The 21,173-nt window shown below is 38.0% G+C and overlaps 1 protein-coding gene across 4 annotated transcripts in view; it reads left to right on the forward strand.

Moving 5' to 3' along the window:
- The first annotated feature begins 1 nt into the window (after position 1).
- Positions 2 to 21,173, forward strand: part of bsna (bassoon presynaptic cytomatrix protein a) — a 108,017-nt gene continuing 86,845 nt past the window's right edge. For all 4 annotated transcript variants that reach the window (XM_008413236.2, XM_008413234.2, XM_008413237.2 and 1 more), the window contains exon 1: positions 2 to 531. In XM_008413236.2, coding sequence (XP_008411458.2) covers positions 25 to 531 — 507 coding nt within the window. In that variant the 5' untranslated portion in view covers positions 2 to 24. The remainder of the gene's footprint in view (positions 532 to 21,173) is intronic.

The following is a 21,173-nucleotide window of genomic DNA, read 5'->3' on the forward strand; positions in this document are numbered from 1 at the left end:
ATGGGAGGAGGAATAGGGAGTGGGATGGGAGGAATTGGTGGAGGAGGAATGGGGGCAATGGGCAGTGGTGGAGGAATAGGGTCCAGAGCTGGAGAGCCGTATCGTCTGGCTGCTCATGACAGCCCAACCTCCCCTCGACACATGCAATCCAGCCAAGGGTCGGGTATGGGGCAGGTCTCAGGTTCCGGCCATGGGGTGGGTCACACTGCAACTGGCTCCAGTATGGCAGGCCATAGTGGCCAAAGTCCCGGTCAGCATGCCTCCCGCCGAAACCTCCAAGTCGACTTCAGTGGCTCAGGTGGTTCTCGGACGGGCCGGTCTCCTTCGCTGTCTCCTGACCGCGGCGTGACTCCCACCTCGCCCTACTCCCTGCCGCAGATCGCACCAATGCCAAGCAGCAAACTGTGCCCAGTGTGCACCACCACAGAGCTGTCCAATCCACCGGCGGTGCCCAACTACAACACTTGCACCCAGTGCAAGGCCACCGTGTGCAACCAGTGCGGATTCAACCCCAACCCCCACCTCACTGAGGTAGGTCACAGTAGACAAGGATATGCATGTGGGACAGGGTTCATCTGTGAGTGCAGATGAACCCTGTCCCATTTTATGATCATTTATGACAAAACTGAATCTACAAAGCAAACCTGAGCAGATGTTTATGATTAGCCTGTTAAGCAAAAGATAAAAACAAACAATCGATGATTGAGAAATGTTAACATGAGCCAGACTGGATAAACACTGCTTTGCTTTGCCGACTTTGTTCGCTGTGCCAGCAATCTATTTTTTACTCTAATGAGCCTTAATTGAAGTAAGTGAATGAACTGAATGAATCTGTAAAGTGTAAATAAATAAATAAAAAAAAACAAATTGGCAAAAAAAAGGAAAGGATGAAAGCCTCTTTATGTGCATTTGTGATGGACTGCCAGTGCAAGGCCTCAGCAAGTGGCACTAATTGCATGCTAAAACTTCGTCAGATTCTCCATTAACGTGCCAAGGCGAGAGATACAGGTTATGATAGTGTGTGGGTGTGAAAACTCTGCAGTACTCTGCTTTCAAACCGTGAACAAAAAAAAGTAAATTCAATTAAAAAGGGAAGTAGTAAGAAAGTAGTAACTGATTTTTTAATGTAAAAAATAGGAAATTCTGACAGAGCAATGATTTTATGCAAAGACACAATGGTCAAAATTATTTTGTGGCTTTTACATAACGGTGTACATTGCAATTAAACAAAGACAAAGAACAAGCATGTTGTGGCATTCACATGTGGAAATCTCACATGTGGAAATCTCTCCTTGGCAACTGGCAACTTGGCAATGCTAAATTCTCTAATTGCGTATATGAAATGCTACGGTGATTTCAGAATGTTAAGAACTGTCTTTGTTTTAAAATATTTGGAAAATTCTCTTTTCCGGTGATATTTCTCTCACACAGTGTGACATTGCCTCTTCTCTCAGTATTCATAATGCAACTGGCAAAAAGGTTGGGAAATCATTTACATTTTTTTTTTTACTGTTTGATGTATTTCATTCCAGATTAAACAAATAAATCTGAAAAAGAACAACTAATACCTAACTGAGGTGCAGAATTATGAACTTTAGGATCAACATGAGAATTTCCAGACAGTTGGAATGTTTGACACTTTAGTTTTATGATGTTAAGTGACCCTTGTCAACTGTGGTAATCTAAAGATTTGCAAAAAAAAAAAAAAATGAATATTTAGGATTCATTTATTAGATCGCTGGTGTCTACCGTTCTTCAAAAAAAAAAGAATATGAGCATGTAGATTAAAATATAAATTGAAGCAACATTAAAAATGCATTTCTAATTGTTGCTGAAGGTTTTTTTTTTGTGACTACATATCCCTAAAAGGAAACGTTTCCTTTAAAAAAAAAAAGCTCCTTTTACATTTTGGGACCTCATTAATCTCTATTTCTGTTCACTTTAGGCAGCCTTTTCCTTCCTGAAGTCCTAAAGTAATAAACATTTTATTTCAAGCTGCAGGTGTACTGCGAGCTGAAGATGTCAGTTTAGCAATTTAGGAGGATAAACCATGGATGTTGCAGCAGAACCGATGAATATGGATGAGGGACACTGAAACACCCACATGCCATGTATTTGCAAGTCATTTCCTAAAAGTTATTCAAACCTTGAAAAAGAACAGCTGGGAAAGTGGCTAAAAAAGCATTACTCAGAAGGTTTATGTGTGCATACAGAGCATTGAATCCTTTGGAAGTGGGTTGCACGTTATCACCGTATTCTGTTAGCATTAAATCACAAAGGGTCTCTAGTGTTCAGCTTTTCAAAGCGGTAGAAAACTTTGAGGCAAAGGCTGTCTGTAGTAGGACTCAGTCTATTGTCACCTGTTGCTTTTGTGAGATTTTATTGCTTACAGTCATCAGAACGTCATGTAAAATTACAAAAGCTAAAGCAACCTGGTCGTATTTTTGTTAAATTTTACAAACAACACCTGACCTGTAGATTCAAGACATGACATAAATAGAAACCAAAGATCCAGTTGAGTTAAATTGGCTAACGGAGCTCAAAAACAACACATAATCTCAAGAACAGATTACAAAAATTTATTTTTAACAGAGAGATAATAAAATTTTAGATGTGAAAAATGTCAAAAATGCCTGTGAAACATGTAAAAAGATGGTCAGCAGCTACAGGCAGGTTTGAATGCTTTAACATAAGTCGAACTTTGTCTTGATAATTAAGAAAACATATAAAAGATGCTCGACATGCTATTTTAATATCATTTAAGTTAAAACTGTTTTTACCCTAACCCCAATGTTATAATACATATTTTTATACAAAACTATTTTTTTTCTAGGATTTAGCTAATAGAAATTATTTTTGCCAATTCTAAATGACCTAAAACAACACAAGTTTAGTTTCATATTGTTACTCAGGATAGAAAAAAAATTAATTACATAATGTCATTATTTCATGTAAATAAATATATGGCTTCTGGTATAATTATGATAAAGGTCAAAAATTATTCATGGCTATTAATAGCACTGTTGTGCCCAACGTGGTGTTTTCCATGTGTGCTACTCTTTTGTGTCTCAGCTACACCTTTTGGCAGCACGTCTTCCTCCCAGCATCCTGTTTGTCATTCAGCAGACTGTCTGCTAATTTTAGACGCAGCAGGCACAAAGAGCTGCTCTGTCTATGTGCTTTTGATTAATTAGGTTTTGGGTGAAATCTGCAAACTGTGCTTTTCTCTCCCCACCTCTCCGATCACGCCACGGTTCTTCTGTCACACACATTTATAAGAGTGAGTGTTTTAGGTTGCTTGTGTTGAACAATTAGCAACACACAACATACAGTTTGTACTTTACCACAATTATTTAAGCGCCACATGGCTAATCATAAAAAAATAAAATAAAAAAATCAAGGGAGCAGCATTCATATGCAAAATTATATATCTTGTTTGGGAAATATTTTGGTTAAAAATGGTGCATTTTACCTGACATGCTGCCAGAAGAAGAAGTCTGATTTTAAAATAAAATGATTTGTTATTTAAACAGATTGTTTGCCAATCTAACACGAACTAAACCAGGGGGGGAAACGACAGACGGCGCTGCAGACAGACCAGAAAATTAATGAATGATTTCCTCCACCTCACTCTTCTCTACTTCCTGTTTGTCGAATCATTAAAACTTGGCAGACATTCAGCAAACACAGGAGCCGTTCTTACACTAACTAATGATTCAAATTAAAATCAACCAAATGAAAAGGTGCAACATTTATCATGTTCATCATTAACATGCTGAACCACAGAAATCTGTCGGAACGCATCACGGCAATCATATCCTCGTCCACTTGCTCTTATTTTTGTCTGAAAGCAGAAACGGCGTATGAATTACATGTTCAGGTGCCTCTGATTTTTCCTTGGTTATTTCCTCTTGTTCCACACCTCATTTTAGAAAGTGGGCTTATGAACATAGCAGCACAAAGTCAAGTGAAAAATGACTTGTAGAAACACCAATAGAAAAACAAAATCAGGGGGATTTTTTTTGTTTCGTTTTGTTTTTAGTTTGCAAAACAACAAAATTTGCAGAGCTTGAGTCTGAAAGCTCCCACTGACATGTTGTTTAGTATTATTTTACAACAGACAAGGAAACCATGAACACATAAAAATGACCTCAGAAGAGAATATTTGCCGCTTCCTAGAATTCTTTAGCCGCATTGATTATTGCAACAGCATCTTCACAGGTCTGAATAATAAATCAATCAAACAGCTGCAGCTGATCCAGAATGCTGCTGCTCATGTTCTAACTAAAACCAGGAAGATAGAGCACATAACACCAGTTTTAAAGTCCCTGCACTGGCTCCCTGTAGCTCAGAGAATAGACTTTAAAATACTGTTGTTAGTTTATAAATCACTGAACGGTTTAGCACCACAATACATTAAAGATCTGTTATTACTGTACCAACCATCTAGACCCCTCAGATCTTCTGGTTCTGGTTCTGGTTCTGGTCTGCTCTGCTTCCCCAGAATCAGAACCAAACGAGGAGAAGCAGCATTCAGTTTCTATGCACCACAGATTTGGAACAAACTTCCAAAAAACTGTGAAACAGCGGAAACACTGGGTGCCTTTAAATCTCAACTTAAAACCCACCTGTTTAGAGTTGTTTATGGCTAAATTAGGGTTAGAGTGCGGGTTTTGATGTCTATGATGTTTTTATGTTTTTCACCTTTTTAATCTTTTTTTTTTCTTTTTTAAAAATCCCTTTAATGTTTGTATCTTTACTTTTCAATTTCTTTTTATTTCTCTTTCTCACAGTTTACGTTTTAATAATGTAAAGCCCCCCGGAAAACGTCCCAGTTGACGGCGTTCAACTAAAAACTTAGAGGTTGGAGTCCTTGTCAAACGGTGTTTATGACTAAAGTCCCAGAGGGTTAGAATCCCAGTTAAACGACGTTAAACTGAAGTCCTAAAAGGGGTGCAGGTTTTAATGTTTTTATCTTTTTTTTTAAATCTCTTTCTCTTTCTCACTGTTTATTCAATGTCACATGCTGTTTTTATTGTAATTATGTAAAGCACTTTGAAATGCCTTGCTGCTGAAATGTGCTATACAAATAAAATTTGATTGATTGATTGATTGATTGATTGATTGATTGATTGATTGATTGATTGATTGATTGATTGATTGATTGATTGATTGATTGATTGATTGAATTCCCTGGAGGTTCAAGGCAACGTGAGTTCGTGGAGTTCAGACTGATTAATGTACCAGTTATGCACATATCGTCCATAAAGAGTCGTTCAAAGCTGGAGAGGCATACGAGGGTCATTATTTAAAACCAATGTAATTATTTTTGCTACTTGACTGTGAGCTGGGAAAACATTTCCTACTGTGAGCAGTCGCAAGAAGATGTACGAGTGACAGCTTTTTGAATCAATTTTGCTGCAGGTTTCATATGTTTTAATGATCCACTGCTAACACTTTTTATGCACTTTTTATTTCAGCTTCCTACAAGAGGTTAAGTAAAATGGTGTAAAGTGTGTCCACAACTGAGAAAAAAATGTTGCCAAAAAAATAAAATAAAAATAAGGCTCATGAATGTGAGAACAGCCCATCTTATCTTCGGAGCTCAGTTTTAAATATTACATATTAAAAATCATGTATTTTTAAATAAATTGAGCAGTACTTTTGGACTGCTGCAGTTAATAAGAACAGACCCATTCAATATTATTAAAAGTCAATTTATTTCAGAAATTTTATTACTAAAGCATATTGTTGAAGAATTACGCACAGTTAAATGAAAACATTTAAAATTAGAATATCATGTAAGACCAATTAAAACAAGCATTTTTAATAACATAATTATAACCTGAATGATGTTTAATGTGTTGCTCAATCGTTGCTCAAAAGACACTTTTTAATCTGACAATCGAGCCTCATCGGAACGCATGTCCAAATTTATTGAATATGATTGAAATGTCCCACTGGAGCTCCATTTCTGAGAAACTATGAAAACTTATTTACTATGTCTTTAAAACGTAAGCACAATCCACTAATCCAGTAGGTAAAATCTCCATGCCATTTAATCACTTTTGGGATTTCAGTGCATCATAGATATGTAGATTCACCAACAAACAGGCACTTAATAATTCAACATTTGCTGGTGAATAGAAGTTTCTTTTTTTCTGTAGGTTGCTTTTTTATTACTCACAATCTCTCTGCAATAAAAGGTGTGCAAACATGCACAGCAGATTGATTCCTTCATTAAATAATGTACTTTCTATTTTTAAACTAAAGTCTATGGAGAAGAGAATAAGTCTTAATCCCATTATAGCCTGTAGACATTCTAAAATATATTGGGTCGTCTTTAACTTCCTGGAAAAACCATCCTAATGAATCTTTTTATCCTCAGGCATATGAAAATTTAGCATAAATTAAAAGCTTCCATTTTTGTGGCGCTAATTCGTAACGTGAAGGATCAGGGCACCGTCGCTGACCAATCGGAGCAGACCTGACCTTAGAGAACGCTCTTAACTTCAAATCCTCCCTCCCCTGCCACTTCCTTGATTTTACCACCAGGTAAACCATGAGGGCAATTAAAAAGCATGTTTTAATCTTCTGTTGAAGTTATTTATGTTGGGTGCAAGTTGTGACTGTACTGCTGATTGCGGTCCTGTCCCTGAGCATCGTAATTATAATAACATAGACATGACACTATTGTAATTATCTCTTAAATTTATCACTAGTGATATGATATACTTATCATGATAATGTCAGTATCATCAACGTGAATGTAAGAGGTTGCTGATGGAGACCATTTTCTCTGCGTGACCTTGGTTTCCTAAATGAGAGGTTGCATTTACATCCGTGCAACTGGAAGGTAATAATTACATTTCAGTCAACGTTGCAGCCTCAGATAATAATAAGAATGCTTGTTGTCTTCTGTAATAAAGACATGCAGTATCTCAAAATAAAGTCTGTTAATATGAAGCAAGCAAACTGGAGCACCGACCGTCAAAATGAAACTAACCAGAAATATCAAGAGTTGTTGTTAATATAGGAAGTTGTTATTGCCACGCTCTTTGACAAATGCCTCCGAAAGCTTCCAAATAATTAACCGTCCTCCTCTGTAGTTGAGATAAAATCGTTCAGTGGACAAAAAGCGTCAAATAATTTATCGGTCCCGTTGTCACTGCCAGCGGAGACCTAAAGTGAAGGCCCAACTCCAGACGTACAATAAAGTTTTATCTGGAGCGGCGAAAGCAATCATGAAAATAATAACACCTCTCAACCTCACTGAAATGCAGGTAGAGCAATTTTCTGCTCTCCAAACCAACTTGCAGACAAAGGATGTTTGTTAGCTCTAGAGACAGAGCAGCCATCTCTACCCTACGTGGACACATGGCTGTTCTTCCTTTCCACCTCTTTTTTCTTCATATAATTTTTTATAATTCTCCTAAGACCTTTTTGTCTCTTACATTAGTATCTTCCTGATTAGTGTTTTTCCTCTCTTCCTTTTCTACTTCTGTTTTGTTTTTTGTTTATTTTTGCGAGTTAAGCATATGTCTCTGAGAGTAGACCGACACATCTCCACATTCCTGTACCAACCAGCAGACATTTTTTGATTTAAACACCTGCAATAGCTCATAAAAGGAGCGTGAAGTTGAAACCAGAAGTTTACATCTGCAGAATAAAAAGACGCACGCACCTTGTTCTACCCTCAAATCTGTGTAAGATAAATGTTTTTTGCTAATTAGACTAATGTGTGAAGATTTTTTTTATTTAGTAGGAGCATGTAACAGGAAGTCAGCCATCTTGTTTAGCTCTCAGTAAACCATATGTGAGGAAGTTCATCCACTGCCATCTCCTTATGTCACCGACGTGACAAGCTTTACATTTTATTTAGGAGTAGAAATATATTATTGGTTTTCGTGGGTCCATATTCGTTTACCGACAAACGGGCGAGATGTTCAAATTCTCTGTGTTTTTAGCCTTTGCTAACGATGCTAAGCTGTTAGCTATTTTATCTCTGTTCTGCAGTTCTTTTCTACATTAAGACGTGTACGTTGTCCATCAGTGGAGCTAATCAGGGAACATCCTGACTCAAATACTCCTTCGACTGGCGTTAGGCTCACTGTTGAGTTGTGTTAAGACACACAAAAGGAGAGCAGAACTGCGTTTCTTTATAGTTCCCTACGTCCATTTGTCTCAATGGCTTCGCCTGTTTTCCTTTTTAATGTTAACACTGTTTCTCTGTCTCTTCCATCCACACCTCAATTCATCTTCCCCTTCAGCTGCAGCACAACCAGTTAATTATACTCACCTGTCCACTGTTCCACTGATCACTCCTCCCTGCATGCATGTTACCTCTCATTCCCTCTGCTCGATGCTCTTGTTGTCATCGTGTTCACGTGTTCTTCGGCCCTTGCTGATGTTTCTTGTGGTCCTCTGATGCCTTGGCTCTCCTTTTAAGTGAGATTTGAGCTTTGCTATTTTCATTAAACATGATTTTGCCACTCCTGTTTGCATTAGGGTTCTACATCTCTTCAACTGCTGACAGACGTAGACAACAGGAAAAGGGATGTAATAAAAGATGTCACATGATGGGGTGGGAGTCCTGAGAGACCACATTAAAACCAATCTGTTGGAGGAAGGAAAAGCTTATGTGGTAGATTTGGGTATTTCAGGCCTTTATGTCTGAAAATAAAACCTTTATAGGCTTGTACTACCCAATGTTTATTTTCTGTCTTGACATAGTATAGTGCACTCTTGTGTTCTTGTTATTGTAATGCCTCAGAGAGCCACCGCTGGTTTGTCTAGTGTTAAAATCAGTTATTGACATTCATTCAATCAATCAATCAAATTTTATTTGTATAGCACATTTCAGCAGCAAGGCATTTCAAAGTGCTTCACATAATTAAAATAAAAATAAAAACAGCATGTGACATAGAATAAACAATGAGGAAGAGAAATAGATTTTAAGAAAGCAGTACACTTATTCATTGTGTAAAAAGATGCAGAATTTTTCCCCCTTGAAACTAAAAGACCTTCAACTTTAACCGTCTTGGGTCATTCAGGATGACTTCTTGTTAATCTCAGAATAATAAGTGAAATATATATTTTTACACTTGAGATTTACCTGCACTTCATTTATAGTAGAATTGCATGTTAAACTGTATTACCCTGGTCAGATGTTATGACCTGGGTAATACATCTGCTTTTCACAATAGTTTGCTGAAAATGTGGCCCATTGCTTCTGTCAGAACTGTTATAACTGAGAAAGGTATATAGGCCTTTCTACCTACTAAGGTTTAATTTGTAGGTAGAATAAACACTTTTTTTTTTTAGCAGGACGTTTTGTTGGCAACACTCAAATATTCACTTAATTTTCTACAACCATTTTGTAATTGTCTGACAGCGTCCTTTGGGTCACTGTTCATTGAGAGGACACATTTGTGGTCATACGTCTTGATATGTTGCTTCAACATATTTAGAATATTTTTCCTTCATGATGTCATCCATTATGTGAAGTGCAACAATCCCTTCTAAAGCAAAACGCACACAAACTGCACAAAATGAGGCGGCCACCCCAGAAACTCTTCAGAATGTAACAATTACATTATAGACGGCACATATTTGAGTGTTATTAGACTAAATAACATGTTTCCAAAAATGAAAATCTCTGTATGCATTTGCTAGCTGCAATCAGTGTTTTTTTTGGGGGGGGGTTTGTATTGCTGTGGAGCAATAGCTTCTTCCTTGCTCAATGGCCTTTAGGTTAATGTCAGTACATAATTCATTTCCGTCTGGATAGTGACACACACCTACCAGCATCTTCAGGAGATCTGATACTTTTCTTGTGAGGGCGATTCGTACATTTTGGACCAAAACTTCTCTGTCTCTGAGATGGAGAATACTGAATACTATGATGCTGGTTGTGCTTGGATAAAACACAGAATAAATAATTCTGTGTTTTCCTTCTGTCTCTTTTAGCTAGTTGCTAAGCTAAAGCTAAGCTAAACCTAAAAGAAATGACATGTTAGGAAATGCAAATGAGAGTTGGGGAAGGGATGACACAATAGCTTATGCCCTCTTTGGGGCATAGCTCAGAGAGACGAAGGGAATGGAAAACTTTTGTTTGATGCCATTTGTCTCTTAGAGATAGCAGGTCATAATAGACCAGCTGTATTTTGGTATTAATAAATGGAACTTATGACTTCAACTCACTGACTCTTATTTAGCCTCATACATAAAGAACTCAGCATGGAGAACGGATGATTCTCCACAGGATGAACATGGCACAGTTTAGATATTTTTAAGATTTACCAAAAGGTGAATTAGTATCTCTTTCTAAAATCTTTGCTTTGTTTTTTAACAAGTTATTTCATAGAAGGACTGTGTGTTTGAGGTGCTTTCCCAAAATCCATCGACAGATGTGCCTCTGTTCACCGCAAATGTTGTGAGGTAACCTATCAGAAGCTTACAAAGCCATGAAATCATCTGAGTTTTCTTCACGTGTCTAAAAGCATGTTAATCTTACTTTATGTAAACTTGTAAATTAAAGGAAAGTACTTGTAAGAACACATTTCGCTTATTATTCTGGGATTTGTTAAATACTAGCATAAACTGACAGGCTCATTAATGCCCGCTTTAGATATTGAAGTAACCGTTTTCCAGTGAGTCGACCCACTGGGACGAACATGCCTAACCCCACCTTTTGAAAATGCTCTAGTCTTTCCAATTAGATGCACTGAAACTCTGCAGTGTTATTTACATTTCTACTCCTATTCCTACTCCAATCTTCGTTCTTTTTCTTCATTAGACACAACTTCAGATCTTACAATCTGTCTTCAGTTTGACAGGTTGAATGTAAGTGTTGCTATAGATACCAGGTCAGTGTCTGTGCACGTTTGAGATGGTGTAAGCTGAGCTGGTGAGACGCCTTCTCTGTTTCCATGTGGAAAGCACTCTGGACATGGGGGCTACTGTGTTAGCAACAGCATCGTCAGAGCCGCAAGAGAACACACACTGTACATGGAGTCACCGTCACAAACAAGAGTGCAAAGTAACTATATAGCATAGCAAACACACTTCTTCCATTTATTGTTTTTAACCCTTTCATGCATGAATTATGATCCTTTGTGTCAGGATTTTTTTCCAATTTTTTTATATTCTTAAGGTATAAAAAAAAGGTATAGGAAAAAAAATTGTAAAATATTTATTTTATATATATAATAATTTATTTTATTTTATTTTTTTTTAGGTGATCAATTGTAATTTTCTCCAAATACAAAGTTATTTGAAAATACATCAGTAGTATTGTTCTTTAGATACTGTGACATCGGATTGTATCTGATGTCACAATATCTTTTTTTACCGGCAAGAGTCTTCTACAGTTTAAGGAGGGACAGGGTCTGTCGGCCATATTGGATTTCACAAAAATTAGGTACCGGCAGGGAATCTAACCGCAGGGAATGGCTGAACAGAAACGAAAATCCAAAAAAACTGCACAGCAAACAGGACTTAGACCAACGCAGTAAAAAAAAAAAAAAAAACTCTGAATCTACATGGTCTCTGCTATTCTAGTAACAAACACTTAAATACAAATATTGCCATATCCAGGTGACCATAATGTCAATGCTGCCCGTTTCAAACTAATCATGGCGAAACAATGCCAGGTAGATTGTCTCCCAGGCTGAGTTTGTGTTTTCCTCTACATTGTTTAACGTTTCTTCTGAGCCATTAGCTTTTTCAGCTTACGTTTGAAATTAAATGGAAACAGAAGTTGAATGGAGTCAGAGCAAAGAGAACCTAACGAGGAAAAGCCCAAGAATGGCTGAACTGTTGTTTCCCTTTCCTCTGTGTCATCGTTTTTCATAGCCTCCTGATAGCCATCCCTGACAAATGCACCACAAATGGAGCTTTTAAAAATATTTGTTTTGCAAACACATGTTAATCTGTCGGCCCTGTTCACACTAACTGCTAGCAAGGGAGAGCTTTACAGTAGTGTACCTGGCTGCAGCCCGTTTGCTGTAATCCATTTCCCACTGAAGCGCAGGAGTTGGTGTGCCATCGTGGCCTCTTCAGGATTATCTCTTAACATGGCCCAAAGGAAGTATCACAGTAACTGGCCTGTGCTTGTGCTAGTCCTTCGCCTGCTCTGTCCCTTTAACCTGGCACCAGCAAAACGTTGACAGGTGAGGCCGCTGTGATAACAAGAGTAAACAGAAACGGGACGCAAAGATCAATGTGATTTCACTATAATACTTTTACTATTATGATTTAGCTTTTAAATTTTAGCTCAACCTGTGCACAAATATAAACCGCACATTCGAGATTTTTATTTGCACAAAAATGAACATTTGCAATCATGCACTATTCTGGGTTATTAAATGAATAAGAAGCCATCTCAAATTTTCCCCACTCCCCATATATTGCAACTGTTTTCCTTTAGTAGTCCAATTCAAACTCTTTCCCTAATTCGTAATATTCCTGCTTTTTACTCACATCTAATGAAGTTGACTTTCCCTTCTTCGTCTTTCCTAACTCTTCCCACAGGCGGGGCGGGATTAGATGGCAGAGAAATAAGAAGTCGTCTGTCTTTGTGTACGCTAGGGACCGGTTCTATTCTGGGAAGGTAGAGACAGGGAGAATTTAAGGGACAAGGGCTCTCCCTCCACATGCATTAACCATGAGAACAGAGCAGCAGAGAGGCTCCAGCCAGTCGACAGGAGAGGGGCAGAGGGAGTGGAAGACGCATCAAGCTGGCAACACACATTTAGAGGCTCTCGCACATCCATTGTACAAAAAAGCACCCACATTCAGGCACAGAGCTATTTAAGCACCTGGTCACATGCAGGCATAGGTTTGTGTGCACTGACTTATTTCTCTTGCATGAATGCAAACCTTAACAAGAATGCAAGCTCAGTAATTCACAAGAAACTGATTTCAAACAGGTAAAAGCGCTTTCTGGCACTCAGAGTTTCTGTCAGATAGGTGGCACCAGATGGAAAGTACGTAGTGTGAAAAGACACGATAAACAGAAGCAAAGCAAAGACACCAGGCACACAGGTTTATTTCACATCACCTCACATTATCTCTCTGCTCCCTTTGCCAAATTGTGTTTTGTTTGTCCTTCAGCACTGCTTTCTGTGCGCCAAAAAAAAAAAATTCAGCTTGAATAATTGCTGAAATGGCAGTTGGTGCTAAAAAAGGAGACATGCGTGCAAGAGCAACTCTGGCATAAAGTTTGTTGCAGGCCTACATGAAGGCTGCTGATGTGACAGTTGTCGAGCCTGATACCTTCTGCAAGTAGGGTAAACCACAAAAAGGTGTATTTAAAAAAAAAAAACTGTTCACTGTGTAGTGTATCCAAACATTTTTATGGAGCTAAGGAAGCGTAGAAAAAATAAATAAATACACAAGCAACAAGGATGACAGCGGAATAGACAGGATTGTGAGGTGAGGCCCAGTGAAAAGTTTGGGTAAGATTCACAAAACAGCTGCAGAAGAGTCAGTGCCTGAAGAGCCACAACAGAAAGCCAAACGAGAAACAACGTCAGGATGTCTTATTTGTACTGAGCAGAGAAAAGGATTGGACTGCTTCAAAGTCCTCTTTTCAGTTGACACTATATTTGTTTTAAAAATCCTGGTCCTGGAGTGCTGATGATTGGGAGAAGACTATACTGAGTTAGTCAGTCTACCTCAAAGTTTCTGCAAAAGAACCAGTTAGTTTTGAAGAGGATGTAGTTTTCCAGCAATACATTCTTCAATAACTGTGGTATCATTGTGCTTGTCTGGCCCGTAAGCAGGTCTGACATAAATCACAAAGAAAATTCCTGGAGTTTTATCAAGAGGAGGTTGAGAGACACCAGATCCAACGGTCCAGTTGAATCTTATATTATGTGAATTTCACTTTTTTTGAGCTTTATTTCATGTTGTAATCTTACCTCTTCACCAAAAGCTTACTTTGATTGTTGCTTTAATTCTTTCATGCATGCTTGAGAAATCCTTTAATCTCCCTTGGCAACTGTTCACGGGTGATTAAAAGCACTTGCTCCCACAAAGCACAGCCCATTTCCACAGAGCTCCTCCTCTGAGCTGCAGCCTCCAGTCGACTGGACAGACAGAGGACCCCTTCCTGTGACTCCCCCACTCGGCTCCACCAGACTAGCGGCAGCAGCAATTCACAAGCTACTTCTGAGTCCAATGAGTAAACGGCACAATGAGAAGCACTGTTGAGAGGATGAGCTGAATGCAGGGTGTCAAAGAGCAGGAGCTTCTTAAAGAGACAGAGGCTCATTTCAAAGCATCAAATTGCAATGTCAGATTTCTTGTATGTTTAATACATGCAGCGTTTTTGTAACAGCTGAATATAAAATCATTGCTTAATGGTGCTATAAAATACATAGTTTACCCCTTTAAAAATATGTATCATTGAAGTTTAATTATGTTTTCATTACTGCAATTCACAATCATCAAAATGACTAAAACTAAGCATATTAAGTACATTGCTTTGTGTGCAATCGATTTAGTGAGTTTGAAAATAAATTACTGAAATAAAATGCAACTTTTCAGTGATGTTTTAATTTATTGAGAAAAGAAAGCTTTTGCTTTGTAGTCCATGTAGAGAGTTAAACCTGCCATTAACCTCTCGAAAGCGATGCAGGTGCAAATGGAAGATTGTTGTGAGATGTTAAACGTCAATGTTTTTTGTTTTTTTAAAGGGCCTCTATCCTTGAATGAAATCGACTTTCAGATTAATGGATTCTTTTGCAGAAACTTTGAAGTTTGAGGTATTCTGATGATGCAATGTAATATTTATAATCGTAATTACACCAGACAAGTGTGAAAACAGAAAATGTTGATTTAAAAAAAAAAAAAAAAAGACACATCCTTCTTGTTTCAAGGATTCCCTGCAAGGCTCGAAAGCTTAAATATTCCATTCATGTCCGCTCATATTCGTCTCCCTCACACCTGAAAAAAGGTCGAACGTAAAAGGACAAGTGGACAGAAGTTGGAGACTTGATGGAGAGTGAGGAACTGGATGTTGGAGCTTTTTAAAAGGGGACGTCTCGTTGCTGTCACTGCATTATAGGAGTATTTGAGGCTGCTGAGGTGATATGACTCATTAACGATGTTGTGCATCTGTAGAAGCAGATTTGGACTGTCTGGCTGGCTGGCTTCCTAGGAGGAAAGATGTGTCTATTTTCCATCAAGGACGCTGCTTTGTGTAAAAGTTTATAGTAATTCAGTCTGCATGAAGTCATCAGACAGAACTTGGCAAAGCAGAACATTTTCATTTCAGCTCACTGACTCCAACTATGTTAGTTATTGACATGTTAGAAACCCACAATCTTTCTAATCACTGGCAGGAAATCCTTCATATTGCAACAGCTACGAAAACGATTTAGCTCCACAATGTTTGTAAATTTCAAAGTGGGCAGCTAAATATGCCCTGATCTTCATATTCCCCAGATTAAACGGATGAAGGCCGACGAAAACATCATTTCCAGTGACTAGTAAAAAAATCTCACAGTAGTCATGTTGCCATCAAGGTTTTTAATGCAAATTTTTAAGCATCAAATTAGAAAATGTTGATGGAAGTTGCAAATTTTGAAAAAACTTTTATGCTCTAAGCTGATTTTTACACTCCCTTGATGTGATTTTTGGAATCTCTGGAAAAAGTTTTGTTCCACAGGCACAAAAACTGGACACATTTCTCCATCTTGTTTTCTCACTATCATTTGTAGCGTCAACATGTGACAAAGTCCTGTTGATTCTTTTCACTTTATTTTGTGACATTTTAAGACTTTGCACAAGTTTTGATTCACAATTGGAAAATGATTCAATATAGTTCAGCGGACTTTTAATAATCTGAACTTTGTGCTGTGCTGTGAGGGTCGTTGACTAAAACAGCCACATGGAAGTCTCTCCTGTGTCATTAGAGTATCCAGACCTAAAGCAGGTCAACATCCTTCTTGGATTTATTTTTTGTTTGTTTCAAAACTCTTTGATGTTGGATAAATGATAAACACTTATAATATTCTGACAGAAATAAATGCAATAACAAATCAATGTCTATCGAGTTATCAGAATCTAAAAGAAGATAACATTTTCATCGATATTCTGCTAAAATTATATCTTTCATCAGATATATGATGCAGGCACAGCGAAAACAGAGAACAACACTTTATCATCAACAATGAATCCAAACCCAATCAGTTGCTAGGCAGCTTTCCCTTCTGCTCTCATCTTTTAATCTATTTCATTCTTGCTGGTGTATTTCTACATGCGTAACTTCCTTTACTGACGCAGCCCATTTACATTTGTGTATTGAGAACAGATCCGAAAGCTTCATGAGACTCTAGCTGAGCTCAACGCTCCATCCGACGCTTCACGCTGGTGTTTTTCAGTTTCACTTTAATCTGCTATTGATCGCAGGGAAGAGTCTCGGACACAAGCTTTTAATCACGGGTTGTGAATTAGCACACAGAGACACATGCTGGCTATAACTGTGAGGACCATCACTGACATGTGATGCATCGCCACTCACTGACCCTCATCTTAACCCTTCCTGACCATGCACTTGTGTACAAAGTCCCTTGCGTGGAGTTTGCGAGATCCCATTGGATCGGGCCCGAAGTGCTGAGGCAGATTTCATTTAATCAAGAAACATGCATTATAGTGTGATGGCAGTCAATACAATCGACCAGTGAAGGTTATTCAGAGAGGAGAATTAACGATGAACAGCAGCAGAAGTGCGAGTGTGTGTGTGTGTGCGTGTGTGTGTGCCGTGAACATACAGATGACAGTGAGGGCGTGCAGAGATTGTGGCGCCCCAATCTTCCCGTCGAAGGCATGATGAGAACGTGAGTGATGAAACTGGAATAGAGATGGATGCGCATTTGTGCGTCGTCCTCGAAACTGTTTGGTGTAGATGTTTTATGATTTTTTTTTTTTCTGTCTCTCTCTTGGCCAGCAGCTCTGTGATGGGAAATCATGCAGAGGTAGGCTTGTGTGCGTGTGAATGGGTTGATGTAATTCATTCATCAGGACAAAGCAGAGAATTAACTGTCACTCGCCGCAGCGCCAATAGGTCCAGGATGAGTGAGGACATGTTCTCGTCTCCAGAGAACTTTTTTGCGGATGCGGCCGTAGAGTTTTGCGTTTGTTTCTCGCTGAAAACACAGCTAATTAAAAAAATAAAATAAAATCAATTATAACTCTGAAAGTTCTTGTACATGCTATTTAAAGACATTGATTTAAAAAAAACTGATAGTTTCTATTTCTGCAAGTCCAGAAACCTTAAGACAAAAGCGTGAAATCAAATGTTTTCTTTTGATTTTGATGTATGTCCAGTCATGTCTAATACCAAAGTAGTTTGAAAAGGGAGCGCAAAAAAAAAGTGTTTGTTTCACATGCAAAAAAATAGAAATCTCATTTTTAACATGAATGAAGGAGGGTTACAGCTGCATGATAGCTTTTTTAATACTAATAACTAGCTCAGTGTATGATCTGTAATAAGGTATCATTAAATTTTGCATCTTTTATTTGTCACATTGTGCTACTTCTGTCAGGCAATCACCCCACCAGCAATCTTTTTTAATTGAACTTCCTCGGAGAGTCCTAACAGATCACTAAAAAGCCCTAAATTCTAAAACAACTAATCAGAAAACCATAATATCTAAGATTCATCCGAACATCCAGGTTGTTTGTAAAATTCATCTTTACCTTGTTACTGACATTACAAGTAGGCAGATAGAATATTCAGAATCTTGTCTTCACTCCTAATGTGTGAAGACAACCCGTTGCTACTCCTCCATTTTAAGATGCGAGCATCTTAAGCATGTGTGGTTATTGTGGTCACGTTAAAAGGTCGAAGGAAGCAATATGTCGATATGCATCTTTACTAGAAGGTTCCCTTAAGTGCACGTGTCGGTGTGTTTCCATTATTAGCTACAGAAACTCAGAGCTTCATCGTGGGAATACTTCCTGGAACGGCCGCTCGCTGCATGGAATATTGATCCGGACATTCGTCTCCTGCCGGTACCGAAAGAGCGAGACAAAGTGTTCACTCATTTAGTCACTTTGCAGAATAGTCTTGACTCAGTGATAGACATAAGGAAAACACAGTTAATATTTTATAAACAAATTTCTCTGGCTTTCATGTTTCAGTCCTAGTGGCATTAAATGTAATGTTTTAGGTAACATTGCTGAAATTCAACAGCTCTTAATATTGTCACTTTAAGGTCAGTTCTATTACTCCAGAAACTATTTGTGCTAAGTTAACCAAGTTTCATAGCTCATTGAAATGCAGAAAAAAAAATACTGTTCAGTCTTTATTTACAATCAGAATTATTTTATATCATAAATGCTAAAATTCAGAATATGTTGGGGGGTTTTTTACAGACGTTTTGGTATGTCCAGGTTTGGTTTAAAATTCTTAGTCTTTTTCTTTGAGCGTTTTCTTTCTTTTCTTCTCATTTATTTATTCGCCTCACACCTTGTGGATTGACAGGTTAATTTAAAACTCTATACGCTCTCATGCATAAGCTGCACAAGCATATTTGCGTAACGCAAACATGTTGACATTTGTGTGCTCATGTTTAGCTCCTGTTTATGTGCTGCATCCATTACCGTGTTCAACCTCTTGCCTTTGGAATGAGCTAAAGATTTCAGATAACATGGAAGCACAGGCAGCTTTTAATAGCTCAAATATGCCTTAGTTACATCAGTAGGGCTGATGTGAACCCATTACGACTCGTTGCAAATTAATTCTGGTTCAGGTTTGGGGAGAAATCAAGGCAAATTCTAACCATGTGGTAAAATGTTGCTGTAACTGTATTTATTTATTTATTTATTTATTTATTTATTTATTTATTTATTTATTTATTTATTTTAAGTGAAGCCACAACAACAGAAAAAAAATCTATTATTATTGCAGGTAGCTATTTGACTTTTTCCCTTGGTAGTGCGGTCTGTCACTGTGCTTTTTCAGTTGCTGTCATGGCTGAAAGGAGGTTAATGAGCGCCGGCTCGGGCGCCCGTCCAGACTAACACGCAGAAGTAGAGAAAGAACTGTGCAAAGGTTTTGAGCTACCTTCAGTTTATTTACGCATTGCCTCAAACACCAGTCCCTTTTAAATTTTTCAAAGGTGAAAAGTTGTTAGCATAATCTGTAGGATATGTTCACCAACAGATGGATCACCCAAGACAAAAATAAAAGACATCATTTCCACTAATAAAGATGCTTATTTTACATCATGCCACTTTAATTTGTCAAATTCTTTTCCCCCTTTCTGCAAGAAAAAGTAAGGGATCAGCAAGAAACAACAGCATCAGTAGCTTTGATTGAGCTCTTGCTGTACCAAAATAAACATTTCCAGCGACATCGATGCGAGCCACCAACCTCTTCAATAAATCCAAGGTGATTGAAATAAAGAAGCTATTGCTGTTGCATGATTTCAAGGTGGTTTGGATTTTAGTAAAAAAAAACTCCATACAATCTGCTGAGCCGCCCTTGGATGAGGCGCTTTCCATCCAGATGAATCAGCGGCCAGCAGCAGTGTGGAGCATTCAAATGAAAACTTCACTCGCAACATTTTTTTAAATGATTATTTTTTTTTAAAGCAAATGTGTAATTAAGCTATCTTTTAAGCATTATGATGATGAGATGAATCACTCAAGTTTTCTCTGTGAAACATCTTCAGCACCTGTTCCACACTTATAGCGTTTGGAAATCTGTGGCATGAATATTTTATGCTGACAGCTGGTTGTCAAGTGTGTGCTTGCGAGTCGTGTGTTGTGCTTTTTTTTTCTTTTCCCCATAGCGTTTGGGTTGGCAGCCATGTCACACATTGTGTGCGACAGGAACAGGAAGTAGCTGATCCTGTCGTCAGGGCGCTCAATGCCAGGCTTATTTGTTGTGGTTTTTTTTCTTCTTTCGTCTATTTCGGACAATATGATGATTTGTTTTCAAAGGTTCACGCATCTTTGTGTTTGTCCCAGCTGCTTTGTTAAGAATCTTTGACTGCGTGTGAGTGAGATAAGATATTAAAAAGAAAGATGGCATTTTCCACCAGCGCTGCAGGGCTTCAGCACAGAATTGCTTGCAGAATATGGTACCTCATGTTGTCCTATTTGCTACAACCTACTCATAATTATGACTCTGCAAATACAGTATTGCTTCTAACATAACATAACATAACATAACATAACATAACATAACATAACATAACATAACATAACATAACATAACATAACATAACATAACATACCAGATGCTATTAGCTATTTTCATCATTAGAAAGTTTGTAGGGATAAACAGGAGAAGTGGAAATGTGTAATACTGAGAAAGCAGAAGGAAGGAAGATCCCACCTTCATCTCTTTTCCTACTTTGGTGCCTCCAGGCTTCTTAATAACAAATTAAAGTCACGATAAACTCCACTTTGAGGAACTTCCACTCGCCTCCTGCACTCGTCGGAGGAGCTGCATGAATTATGAATTCAACTATTTCTGACGGCTCTCGCTGATGGCGTATGCTTGCATCTAATTAATTGTTTTGCGCTCCAGTCTTCTAATCTGTAAAGCAGTCAATTTGCCACTGCAGTGAATCAAGCAATTGGCAGCTAATTAAATCTTTTAATTTTGCCTTCTCAGCCTGGTTTATTTTCCTGAGTCGCCTTTAAGCACAAATAAATGCTTTGCTTCCAGTGCTAACTCTTTGAAGGACTAGGTTTCAGAAAATTTAGGAAAATTTTGCACAGTGATGGAAATAGGCAAACGGTAAATCAAAACCAAAAAAAATTTTTTTTGTTTGTTTTCAGTCGTCTACTGAAACTCTTACTCTCTCCCCTGAATAAACATTTATTTACCTTGCAACATGTTTTCTCATACATCACATGCATATGCTGCAGTTAAAACCTGTGTGGAATTTGATATTTAACCGCAAACAGTGCAAAGATGAAACTATAATATCAGAAATGCAACAGAGCGAATCTTTAAGAGGTGTTTTATTTAGGGAAGCTTTATTTATTATTATTTTGTGTTTATCTTTTAAGTTTCCCCAGTAAAATACTGTTAGAACATGAGAATCATTGTTTCGTTTTCCCCTGGCAGGGGTTTTGCTGACTGTACTTTTTTTCTCTATGCATTGGATCAGTGGCTTTTATTCATGGCGTCGGTGCAATAAAAT

This window comes from Poecilia reticulata, linkage group LG7 (genome assembly GCF_000633615.1).
Source record: "Poecilia reticulata strain Guanapo linkage group LG7, Guppy_female_1.0+MT, whole genome shotgun sequence".
Lineage (NCBI taxonomy): Eukaryota > Metazoa > Chordata > Actinopteri > Cyprinodontiformes > Poeciliidae > Poecilia > Poecilia reticulata.